The 12965-nt window shown below is 35.9% G+C and overlaps 1 protein-coding gene across 2 annotated transcripts in view; it reads right to left on the bottom strand.

Annotated features, from left to right (window-relative positions):
- Window positions 1-12965, bottom strand: part of LOC128996166 (xanthine dehydrogenase-like) — a 111877-nt gene that overhangs the window by 9191 nt on the left and 89721 nt on the right. The window contains exons 24-26 of one of the 2 annotated variants that reach the window (XM_054421339.1): window positions 12561-12719; window positions 9574-9670; window positions 9176-9274 (exon numbers count right to left, since the gene is read on the bottom strand). In XM_054421339.1, the coding sequence (XP_054277314.1) occupies window positions 9176-9274; window positions 9574-9670; window positions 12561-12719 (355 nt within the window). The remainder of the gene's footprint in view (window positions 1-9175; window positions 9275-9573; window positions 9671-12560; window positions 12720-12965) is intronic. The other variant, XM_054421418.1, reaches the window with a different exon arrangement.

Raw genomic sequence — 12965 nt, 5'->3', positions numbered from 1 at the left:
TCATCTAACACATGCAAGGCTGCTTGGCAAATAGTGAAGAAAGAATCAGGACATTCAAAGGTCAACACTGACATTCCGTTATCCCCCAACACACTCAACAACTTTTTTGTTAATGTTGCAACACAGTCCAACGCCTACCCTCCTACCAGCCCCAAGCATACAGACTTTATCAAAAACTTTCAACAGCACGCTGGAAATGGTTCTAGGCCTAGTAATACTAATGTCTTCAAATGGGAGGAAGTGAGTGCCAAACAAGTTGCCTCTATTGTGTCTGAACTGAGCAACTCCAAAAGTGAAGATGTGTATGGACTTAGTAACTGTATTGTGAAAAAAAATATGTTCTTCCATTGTTCATCCCCTCACCTTTCTTACCAACCTCATTTTAAAATCTGGCATTTTTCCTGACTCCCTTAAAGTATCAAAGATCTCTCCAATTTTTAAAAAAGGTCAAAGAAGCAGTCCAGAGAACTATCGCCCAATAGCAATTGTTCCCATCATCAGTAAAATTATTGAATCATGTATTTTTAAGCAGCTGTACAAATATTTCTCAGTTCATAATTTACTATATGACCATCAGTATGGTTTCAGACACAAGCGCTCCACAGCCATGGCTGTTGAAACAGTTGTGGACTATATTCTTAAGGGGTTTGAAAGGAAACTGGTAGTTGGCTCCTGCCTAGTAGACTTAAGTAAAGCTTTTGATACAATCTCTCACAATGTTCTCTGTAGTAAATTAAGTTTTTATGGTATCAACAATCTAGAGTTAAGCTTGTTAAGTTCATATTTAAGTAATAGAAAACAGATTGTTGTAATTAAGGATACTGTTTCTGAAATGCTTAATGTAACGGCTGGTGTTCCCCAAGGCTCCATTTTAGGGCCTTTTTTGTTTCTAGTTTTTGTAAACGATTTTAGTTGCAATATTCCAGTACTGAGTGTGTTGTATGCTGATGACACAACTTTTGTAGTGTCTGCGAAAACTGAATTTGATGTAAAAACTCAACTCAACAATGCCTTGTCAACCGCAAAGTCATGGTACTCAGCCAACAATCTAACCTTAAATGAAGATAAAACCGAATTCCTGTACTTTTCCTTAAAAAGTCAACTGTGCAATAACCTCACTAAACCTGTCAAACTCCTTGGTATCTATCTAGATAGTAAATTGACTTGGGAAGAACATGTTTCTCAACTTTCTAAAAAGCTGTCTCGTATTGTCCACCTGTTAAGAAAGCTTAAGCATAGTGTCAGCTTAGAAGTTCTTCTGATGACATATTTTGGCCTCTTCCACTCACAAATTAGCTATGGAATTCGATTGTGGGGAAACTCTGCTGCCTCCAACAAAATATTCACTTGGCAAAAAAAAGCTATCAGGACTATTATGGGTCTTACTAAACCTGAATCTTGTAAACCTAGTTTTATTCAGCTCAATATTTTAACTTTGCCATCACTGTATATTTTTTCCAACCTTATGTATGTAAAAGAAAATTTAGTTAACTTTCCCATGCAGCACAGCAATCATAATCACAACACTAGAAATAAGCACAATATTGTTACACCTTATATTAGATTAAGTAAAACCTTCAAAAGTTACCATTATCAACAGTATCTATTGTTCAATAAGTTACCATTAGAAATTAGAAATCTGTCTGTAAAAAATTTTAAATCGTATGTAATGACATTCTTAAAAACAAATGCCTTTTACACTGTAGAAGATTTTTTAAACTTGTAGGTTAAGCCACCAATGTCATGTGGATAAAGTAGTATCTAAGTTGAAACACTCAAAATGCTACATACAACCCTATGTGTTGTACTGTATGACGTTGCCTATTACTGTAATAAGTTTAATGGCATTAATAAATTCTTATTGAGTCTTATTGAGTCTTAAAAACACACACGACCTCATTTAACATTGCCGCATCTCTTCGAACCTGCAGTCTACCTCAACTTCCAATTTAAAAAATCTATTTTCCCCAATTTAAACAACAATGGCTGTTACACTCTTAGTAAATATATTTGATCGAATAGTGCAACAAACGTGAAAATAGTGAGTTTACAAATAATTATATAACAATAAGATTCTTTGCAAGTTACGTTAAATTTCTCTACAAAAAACTGCTCACTTATTTAAATCTAAAATTATAATAATATCACAATCTACGATTTAATACTGGTTGACTAGCTAAAAATGGATATAGAAATCATTTACCAAAAAATCAAATCTGAAGACATGTGCTTATGTAACAGGAAATGACAAAAGTACAACATGAAAAATAATTGCATGTGCGACCCACTGAGAAGATTTTAGATAAGACAATAATTAACATATATTACTTACAGTTTGGACGTCCGACACAAAAACAAAAAGGGGGGAGAGAGGAACTACGGAATTAGGTGAGCTTTTTACGAAAAAACGCGAATGAATTGTTTGATCGACGAGTTTGTGAAATTTTCAATGGCGGTTTGTGCTAGCTGGTAAAGAAATTTTGCGACTTCTCCCTTCTCAAAACTGATTTTACTTTCACTTCGCGAGGCAATTATATCCCTGCGGGATATGGGCTTTACGATTTAATGAAAATGGAAATTTGTCCAGCTAACCCCGCGAACGGAATTGATTTGCATGACCCGGTGTAAAGCTCACCTACAACCTTGGAGAAGACAGGAAACACAGCTGGCAGTGACCGCTCCCCGGCTGGAGGTTCATTCCTACCACTCGTAGTGCATGTGCATTGTGGGTATTGTCGTCGATTGTCTAATCAGCTGACTAGGTCTTCGGGTCTAGTCATATTTGTTGTATATCACAACAAATTCAGTACACGGGTGACGACAATGATGACTCGGTGATGGCGGGAGATGTTCACTATGTTTACGGGAACCCACGAGACAATGATAATGACTCCATGATGGAGGGAAATATTAACGATATAACTCTAGTAAAAATTATCCAAATTGGATGAAATTTGGTACAAAATGTGCAAACCTACGTTTATTTTAACAAGTTTGCGAACTTACATGATTGGACTATATACTAATTTTTGACTCTCAAAACATAAAACTATGCACCTTCTTTCTAAGCCATCTTGTGAAGCTTAAAAATGAATAATTTAGTAGCCTATATTGATGCAATTTTGTATAATGGTTACAAAGAAAATTTCAAATCAAATCAATTTATTGTTGTAGACATTTCACAATGCATTAACAATCGTCACAAAATACATAATGGTGTTATTAATTCAGCAAATATATACTTACATCTAATAAATCAATATAATAAGATCTAGTGTACAAAAATATATATATATAATACAGGCACAATTAAATAGAAATATTTTGACATGTAAAAAAATCCTCCACTGTATATTGGCATTTTTGTATTAAATATGTTTTCAATTTTGATTTGAAAGTGTTCAAGGACAACTCCCGAGACTCCACTGATATATTATTAAACAATTTAGCAGCCATGTATTAAATGTTTGTTTGACTCTTTGAGTATTTACAAAGCACTGTTTGTGAGTTGTTTTTAAATCTGGTTTCATAATTATGTTCATTTGAAGTTTCTGAGAACATTTCTAAATGATTTTTTACACACAACAGAACTTAAGGAATATATATTGGAGGTAAAGTTAAAATTTTTAAATGTTTAAATATAGGTTTACAGTGAGTTTTAGAGCGTACACCATGTGATTCTTCCAATCTAGTTTTGTATTTAAATTAATTCCAAGAAATTTTACAAGTTTTATCTCATTTAATAGGGGCTGCCTATTTGAGAAACAAATTTCTAAATCTTGCAATTTATTTAGATTTAGGCATAATCTATTTGCATTACACCACTGAAAAATCAGATCAGTAGTATTTTGCAGGATGTGATTAATTTGATCTCTAGATTCAGAACAAACATTCAAGCCTAGGTCATCAGCGTAAAGAAAACTATTAATGTTTTGACCTAACAAATTGTATGGCAGATCATTGATATAGATATTAAATAGTAGTGGCCCTAAAGATGATCCCTGAGGAACACCAACGTCTATATTTTTTCCTAGAGATAGCTCATTTTTGAAACTAACAAATTGTTCTCAATTTTTTAAATACAAATTGATAAGTTTAATTGAATTGTCTTGAAAACCATAACATTTTAATTTGTGTATTAATATGTTGTGATTAACAGTGTCTAATGCTTTTGACATGTCAAAAGAGCGAAAGCAAACCAGTTTTTTGTTCTCTATATTTTTAACCACATCTATAACTAAACTAACAACAGCATCATTTGTGCTCTTCCCAGAGCGAAACCCAAACCGCCTATCAGTAAACATTTTATTACCTTCAAGGTATTCATACACCTGGTTATACATGAGTAATTCAAACAACTTTGATATGGTTGGTACAATTGATATTGGTCTGAAGCTTTTGTAACTATCATTATTTTTCTTGAGAACTGGAACCACTTTAATTTTTTTAAGTACTGTTGGGTATACACCCTTTTCTATCAATCCTATTAAATATTGTGGTCAATACTTCACAAATACTAAAAGAAGCGTGTTTAGGTATAATTGAATTCAATCCATAGATATCCAAACATTTACTTGTACGTAAGCTATTGATAGTTTTATAAACTTCTTCAACCGACACAAATAGAAACTCAAAAATATGCTGTCTCATATCTACTTTTTCAAGAAATTAAGTGAAATCAGGTTCATGATTATTTATCTGTATGTTTTTTTGCAATTTGATGGTCACTTGATATAAAAACTTATTGAATCCCTCAGCTTTAAGTTCTGAAATTCCCGAGGACATCCTCGAATGGTTAGATAATTTTTTAACAAGCGACCTCACAGCCTTTGTTTTATTTGTACTTTTGGATATTAAACTATTATTGTATTCAATTTTGGCTTTCTTAATTTTCTGTTTATTGAGCGAAGCTCTTATACGTCGACTCTTATGCATTTCGTAATACGCAAACTCCTCCTAGACGGCTGAATCAATCGTTTTCAAATTTTGCATGGTGATAAAGACCATATCGGTGAGTGCCAACATCTATATGGCGTTAAAAAAGTCCCTCAGGATTCCGCCCCACTGGGTCTCAAAGTTTCAATGTAATCCTTATGGAAGCAGTATTTGACACATAAACAAAGACATATGATCAGCTGTTGACTTTTGAATGCAGTAGATAAGGAAATAGCTGATAGCATTATTCCACAGATATTAGAACAGAAACGGTATGGATCATAAATACAATCAAATGACGACACTAGCTTGGGGTCCGTGACATATAAAGTGGTTAAGGAAGTAGTAAAGGTGAGCAGTCTGGAGTATGGAAACTGTTTATGACGATTAGATTAAGGTATCTGCATTCCTAAAATTCTATGGGAAGGGAGGAAAACAGGTCTGCGACGTAGGAAGTGGTGAAGGAAGTAGTAAAAGCGAGCAGTCTGGAGATTGGAAACTGTTTATGACGATTACATTAAGGTATCTGCATTCCTAAAATACTATGGGAAGGGAGAGAAACAGGTCCGCGATGTAGGAGTGGTGAAGGAAGTAGTAAAGGCGAGCAGTCTGGAGTGTGGAAACTGTTTATGACGATTAGATTAAGGTATATGCATTCCTAAAATTCTATGGTAAGGGAGGAAAACAGGTCCGCGACGTAGGAAGTGGTTAAGGAATTAGTAAAGGCGAGCACTCTGGAGTGTGGAAACTGTTTATGACGATTAGATTAAGGTATCTGCATTCCTAAATTTCTATGGGAAGGGAAGAAAACAGGTCCGCGACGTAGGATGTGGTCAAGGAAGTAGTAAAGGCGAGCAGTCTTGGATTGTGGAAACTGTTTATGACGATTGGATTAAGGTATCTGCATTCCTAAAATTCAATGGGAAGGGAGGAGAACAGGTCCGCGACGTAGGAAGTGGTGAAGGAAGTTGTAAAGGCGAGCTGTCTGGAGTGTGGAAACTGTTTATGACGATTAGATTAAGGTATTTGCAATCCTAAAATGCTATTGGATGGGAAGGAAACAGGTCCGCGATGTAGGAAGTGGTGAAGGAGGTAGTAAAGGTGAGCAGACTGGAGTGTGGAAACTGTTTATGACGATTAGATTAAGGTATCTATCTGCAATCCTGAAATGCTATTGGAAGGGAAGGAAACAGGTCCGTGACGTAGGAAGTGGTGAAGGGTGTAGTAAATGCAAGCTGTTTGGGGTGTGGGATCTGTTTGTGACCATTAGATTAAGGCATTTGCAATCCTATGATGCTATGGGAAGGGAGGGAAACAGGTCTACGACGTAGGAAGTGGTGAAGGAAGTAGTAAAGGCAAGCAGTCCGGACTGTGGGAACTGTTTGTGACGATTAGATTAAGGTATCTGCAATCCTAAAATGCTATGGGAAGGGAGGAAAACAGGTTCGCGACGTAAGAAGTGGTGAAGGAAGTAGTTTAGGCGAGCTGTCCGGAGTGTGGGAACTGTTTATGACTATTAGATTAAGGTATCTGCAATCCTAAAATGCTAAGGAAAGGGAGGGAAACAGGTCCACGATGTAGGAAGTGGTGAAGGAAGTAGTAAAGGCGAGTTTTTTCGGAGTGTGGGATCTGTTTATGACGATTAGATTTAGGTATCTACAATCTTAAAATGCTATGGGAAGAGAGGGAAACAGATCCACAACGTAGGAAGAGGTGAAAGAAGTAGTAAACTGAGCAGTGTGGCGTGTGGCAACTGGAAACCGTTTGTAGAAGTTTTAATGTATCTGTAATGCTGAATTGCTATGAGACGGGATGGAAGCATGCCCACGACATAGGGAATGGTGAAAGAAGTAGTAAAGGCTAGCAGTACGGAGTGTGAGAATGTTTGTGGCAATTAGATTAACGTATCTAAAATACTAAAATGCAATGGAAAGTGATGAATACAGGTCCATGACGTAGGAAGTGACTTAGGAAGTAGTAAAGTATGAGCATCAGCATATTGTGAGATTCGTCTGTGGCAGTTAGATTAATGTATCCTCAATACTAAAATGCTATGAGAAGGGAAGGAAACAGGCCCCACGACGTAGGATGTGGTGAAGGAGGTAGTAAAGGCTGGCAGTGCAGAGTGGGGAACCGTTTGGGCAGTTAGATAAATGTATCTGTAATACTTAAATGCTATGAGAAAGGAAGGAAACAGGTCTATGACGTAGTAAATGGCGAAGGAAGTAGTAAGGCTAGCAGTGCAGAGTGTGGGAACTGTCTTTGTCTTTTGTCTTTTACATTAATGTATCTGCAATCCTAAAATGCTATGGGAAGAGAGGGAACTAGGTCCACGACGTAGGGTGTGGTGAAGGAAGTAGTAAAGGTGAGCAGTGTTGAGTTTGAGAATGGATTAATGTATCTGCAATGCTAAAATGCTACGGGAAGAGACTGTAGACTGTATGTGTTACAATTATTACGAACCACGAATCGATACATCATACTAATCCTACTAATATTATAAATGAGAAAGTTTGGATGTATGGATGGATGTACGGATGTATGTTTGTGACAAGTGAACGCGAAAAATACTGGTCGGATTGGGCTGAAATTTGGCATGATGATAGCTCACATTCCCGATTAACATATAGGCATATTCTTATTTCAAAAATCCTTTCGGGCTCCGCCCCAGTGGCTCTGGAGTTTCCCATGTTAACCTTATGAGAAATGGAATTATTGAATCTTAACAGCTGTTTCAATTAAACAAGTTGGTTCTGTTCTATGATGTTCAATAGCATTAAAGTTACAAGGATTACCAACAGGGTGCAGCACTATTATTTCTTTTACATATGACAACAGCTAATTTGCAACCAAAAGGTGAGTGAGCGTAGCGAACGAACTTCAACCTGGAGGCGAGTTAGCATAGCGAATGAGCTCTAACCTAAAGGTGAGTGAGCGTAGCGAACGGGCTCCAACCTAAAGGTGAGTGAGCGTAGCGAACGAAAATTAAGAAGTTAAACGGGGCAAAGCCCGCGGGTTACAGCTAGTATTTTCTATACATGCAATCGTTTACAATCGAAATTTACAACTGAGTTGACAACAGCTGATTTTTAGGCTACTCCATAGAGCTTAAAAACTATTTTTATTCCCTAAATATAAAAAATACTACTTTAGACCCGCAATGCATGCATTAAAAACTACCGTTTTTACTGCAGTATGACAAAAACAATATAATATGAACCCTTGATGACTCCGCTCAATTCTGCGGATGCCTCTGCGAACGCCACCTAGTATGTTTTACTGAGTGAGTTATAGGATTCTTTTTTTTCAGTGATTATGTTTGCTTATACATATACAAAAATTTTAAATTTGAAATACCCATATTATTCTTGTGGAGTATGAGGAAACTGTGGTAGTTTGTGTTGTACTTAGACCTCCAGAAGCCTTGATATCTAAGCTGCGGGACGCGGATTTTACGGGGAAATTTACTAGCAACTTACACCACAACAAAAAGGAAGTCACACACTACACGCTAACGTGGTATAGGTCCGCCTTCGACGGACGCTAAGCTCGCACTGAGCAACATAATAACAGATTGAAGCACTGCAGTGTGGGTTAGTACTGACGCTCCCACAGCGAACGTGTTGTTAAACCTAATTTTATTTCAAAGGGAATAAATATGACATTTTTAAGCAAATATTTTAATGAAAATCAAATTAGGCAAATATAAATTTGCTTAGTCTACAGGTTTGTTTAGTGTGGGTATTTTAATAATACTGATTTTCCACAGTTAAGTTAAACCCAATATGTACTTTTTATTTGTAGCAAAAAGGATTTTTTTACCTATGTATTTTTACAGTCTAAAATATTTAGTCAACCAGCAATGACTTTTTACCAATTGAGTGTAACTTTTTACCACCTGGCTATGACTTTCTTACGAACCGGCTATGAAATTCTACCAACCGAGTATGACTATTACCACAGGCTACCTATGACTTTTTTTTAACACCCGGCTCTGACTTTGGCCTTGATCGAATATTCACACTTTTTCGAATAGCTTCGCTAAAGTTGCTGACGTGGGCGTGAGCAAATATTTATGAGCCTGGGTTGGTCCCCATTCTCAGGCTCTCGTTGCAACGCAAGATATGGTGTCTGGGTTGACCTATAAACACCACACTGCTTCTGTTCTAGGACAATCCCGTCCATCCCTATAAAACTCAAAGTTTTAACACACTAATTAGTATTTATATGGCCTACTTACTGAAAGCCTGTACGAAAGGAGTGACCTCAGCCTCCTGAATGGCTCGACACATGGCCAGGGGGACTGCCACAGACATGCACAGTGGGGGCTCACCTGTGGCTGTTGGACAATACAACAAGATAAGTGGCAACAAAACTTTGACACTCATGATGTACAAGACAATTAAACAGATTTTGAATTGGAATTTGTTTTGATGATGCCACTTTGATTAATACTTAAACAGTTAAAGGTGAATGCATTGCAAAATTAAGTGATCAATATACTGGGAGACCACAGGAAAGACAAACAATATTAAGGAAGGTAAGTGGCGGAAAATACTTATTTAACACACTCCTAAAATGAATTTTTTTAACGTTCATGCATGCTATAAACTGTGTCAAATTAAACTAGATCAATACCTTTTGAGCGGAGCACGCCAAGGGGGTTTGGAGCATTTTTCCTGAGTTGGATTCGAAAATCAATTGGAATGTCAAGTGGACCTGGTGGATAGTAATTCTAAAAAATAATGAAAAGTCAGTTAATACATTCACTGCCACTTTAAATTAAATGAAGGTCTTAAAATAAAATTGGCCAAGAAAAAAACAAAAGTAAGGGTAGACTAACAATTAATATTTTGAAGGTAAGGATTAAGGGTGTGATATTTTTGAGTCGGGTGGATACAAGTCAAGCTTTTATTTTCACGAGCGCAGAAAATGTCTGCAAAGATGCACAATCTGAAATTGGCAGATTCACAGTGATCACGGATTAACAGTTTTGCCATGATCTTGATAGACAATGATGTCGCTGTGACCCTAGATGTTCACAATTTCACTAAGATATGGGGAGTATAGTAGGGCCTATTATATATGAACCAATACCACTAATCTATATATTTAATACACAGTTGTAACACTGTTTTCTCAGTAATTACTGGACCGATCTACAAGATTTATGTCTCAAATTAAAGGGGATAGTGTGTAGATTTGCCGAACTTCCTTAGAATTTACGTTTTTTCTAAGGGCTTCGACATACAGCCCTTTAAAGGTCGAGTCAATACAATTCTTATTGAAGAATAAAATACACAGTTTATAAATTATTATTCGTCAGCTGTTTAATGTTTGTCAGACATTTGTTATTATTTTTATAACCTCACTTTCAGTATGCAATTATTAAACTTGGAGTTTCTGTTTATAAACACACGATTTTGATCAAGGAAAGTGTATTTGTTACCTTATTTTTGAAATGTTTTAGTTTTCCTGCAAAGTGATCTGAAGGAAAGTGGTAATTGAGTTTAAGTTTGAGTATGGAATGTGAAATAAACCCATAGTAGGGAACGGAAACTTATTGTTTTGATCAATATATTATATCAGTGATTTTTTTTTCAAGTACACAGGGAAGTTGCTTGAGAAACTGTGACTTACCATTCGGTTCTGGCGAAGAAGTACCTATGTGACTTGATGTTTAATGGCAATGTTGACTCGGGTCATTATAGCGCTATCAAACTTTATCATTAACCCCAGGGTGTGAAAAGTAGAAAAAGCAAAAGAAAAGGTAATCATTAACCGGGCGTAAAGAAACATACCGAACGAAAAAAAAATGTAGAGAACCATCGAACTAAAAAGGTAAAGAGCAGTGTTAGTGTTAAATGTGCTCTGGAAGTCCCTACAAAAAAATACCAACTCTTTTGAATTGGGGTCGTTTAGATTGGATTTGTCACTACTTCAAATCTATGAATTTCGAGTCAGAACAGACTAACTGGGACACAAAAATGTTTTAGTTTTCCTGCAAAGTGATCTGAAGGAAAGTGGTAATTGAGTTTAAGTTTGAGTATGGAATGTGAAAAAATACCCATAGTAGGGGACGGAAACTTATTGTTTTGATCAATATAATTTATTCTCTATAGCCATCACAACAATCATAGGGAAATCCGCTTGCAAGTTGTACAGATAATTGCTAATGATTGGTAAACATACAAACATTTTATCGTAAGTGATTAATCTTACTCAAGATCAGTGTTCGACGTCCAAATTTTACCTTCTCGAGATGGCGAGTACGCTGGGATATTTGGAACTACAATTTATCAGTGAACTATACCCTAACTATATTTTTTCGAGTAGGCTTACACAGGGAAGTTGCTTGAGAAAATGTGACTTACGATTTCGGTTCTGGCGAAGAAGTATCTGACTTGATGTTTAATGGCAATGTTGACTCGGGTCATTATAGCGTTATAAAACTTTATCACTAACCCCATGATGTGAAAAGTACAAAAAAAAGAAAAGGTAATCATTAAACGGGCGTAAAGAGACATACAGAAAGAAAAAAACATGTAGAGAACCATTGAACTAAAAAGGTAAAGAGCAGTGATGGTGTTAAATGTGCTCTGGAATTCCCTTCTAAAAAATACCAATTTTTTTAAATTGGGGTCGTTAGATTGGATTTGCCAGTACTGCAAATCTATGAATTTTGAGTCAGAACAGACTAACTGGGACACAAATATTTTTTCCTTATGTTGTCACAAGGGGAAGGTAAAATGAACTCCTTATCAACATTTTGAGTTTAGGAAAATCTTATCAACAGCGACTATAAAAAAAAAGTATTAAGGGTCAAAAGAGACAAAAAACTATTTAAATAAAATATAATACAAATCTGCAATTGAAATGGCCAGTTCTAAGTCTCACTTGAATCAACATCTTTCTGGTAGTGGTAGTCTACATAGTTTTAAAATCCACGACTCCTTTTCCATCAAATTACCGTTAATACCCTCTAATATTGAACAAAGTATGCCAAACTTTATATATACGACGTAAACACAGCTTTTACTCACAGTATGGGTCAAAGATTCGTTAAATGCGAGCAACTGCTGATGCGTGATTTACATGTAGGCTAAGTGACTATCTTTATTCCATTCCATACAACAAATGTAATGAAAAAAAAACGACGTATATAGGAATATACTTGAGCAAATTATCTAAATAGCATAAATAGCTGCTTATTAGGTTATTAGCATTGCCCAGTTCGTATACTATTTATTTTTCAATTGAAACTCGAATTAATATAAAACATTCATTTGGTTAAAATAATATATCGGTTTGATTAACATAAAATTGTTTATACAGGCACACTATCAGTTCTATTTCATGTAAAAAATTAAACAACCCCTAAATAAAATACAAAGATAAACGGTATTTGTTAATTATTATTTCTTTTATTGCTGACAATATTCCCGTGGCGGAGCACGGGCGGTTAACTAGTATTTTTAATTGAAAAGCAACTCTATTTTGGCCTGACTTGATTTTGGTCCGAGATCAAGGGCTAAAATTTTTTTATCCGACCCGACCTTAGGTAAAAAAGGTTGGCCTATAACTTGATAACATGATTCTCTCTGCAAAACATATATAGAACTTACCCATGTTCTATTGGTAAGTAATGCTCCAGTGTCACTGTACACCAGGTTCTCTAGTGTGTAGTAACCCAGCCCCATCACAAACGCTCCTTCCACCTGTCCAATGTCTATCTCAGGACTAAGACTGACACCAGCATCCTCCAGTATGTCTACTCTCCTCACCTGAAACATTATGACAGTGATCCTGAAGTGCCAATGTTCTAAACTTGGCTGAGAAGCAAGTGTCTACTGTAACATTTTTTTAATATTTAAAGAGGTTGATAAGAAAACAATGTGATTATCAAGTCAAGTCAAGTAAAAAAATGTAGTGTCACAAAATAGGTTTTAAAAAGAAACAAATTAAATAAATAGTAAAGTCTTACCTTAACAATCCTTATTATTGTGGTCCGATATTAATTTCAAACCCGT

This window comes from Macrosteles quadrilineatus, unplaced genomic scaffold (genome assembly GCF_028750875.1).
Source record: "Macrosteles quadrilineatus isolate MER2022 unplaced genomic scaffold, UCM_ALF_1.0 Scaffold_1__1_contigs__length_201487025, whole genome shotgun sequence".
NCBI classification, from domain to species: domain Eukaryota; kingdom Metazoa; phylum Arthropoda; class Insecta; order Hemiptera; family Cicadellidae; genus Macrosteles; species Macrosteles quadrilineatus.
Note: the sequence above shows the minus strand (reverse complement) of the source record. Positions and strands in the feature narration are given on the sequence as shown.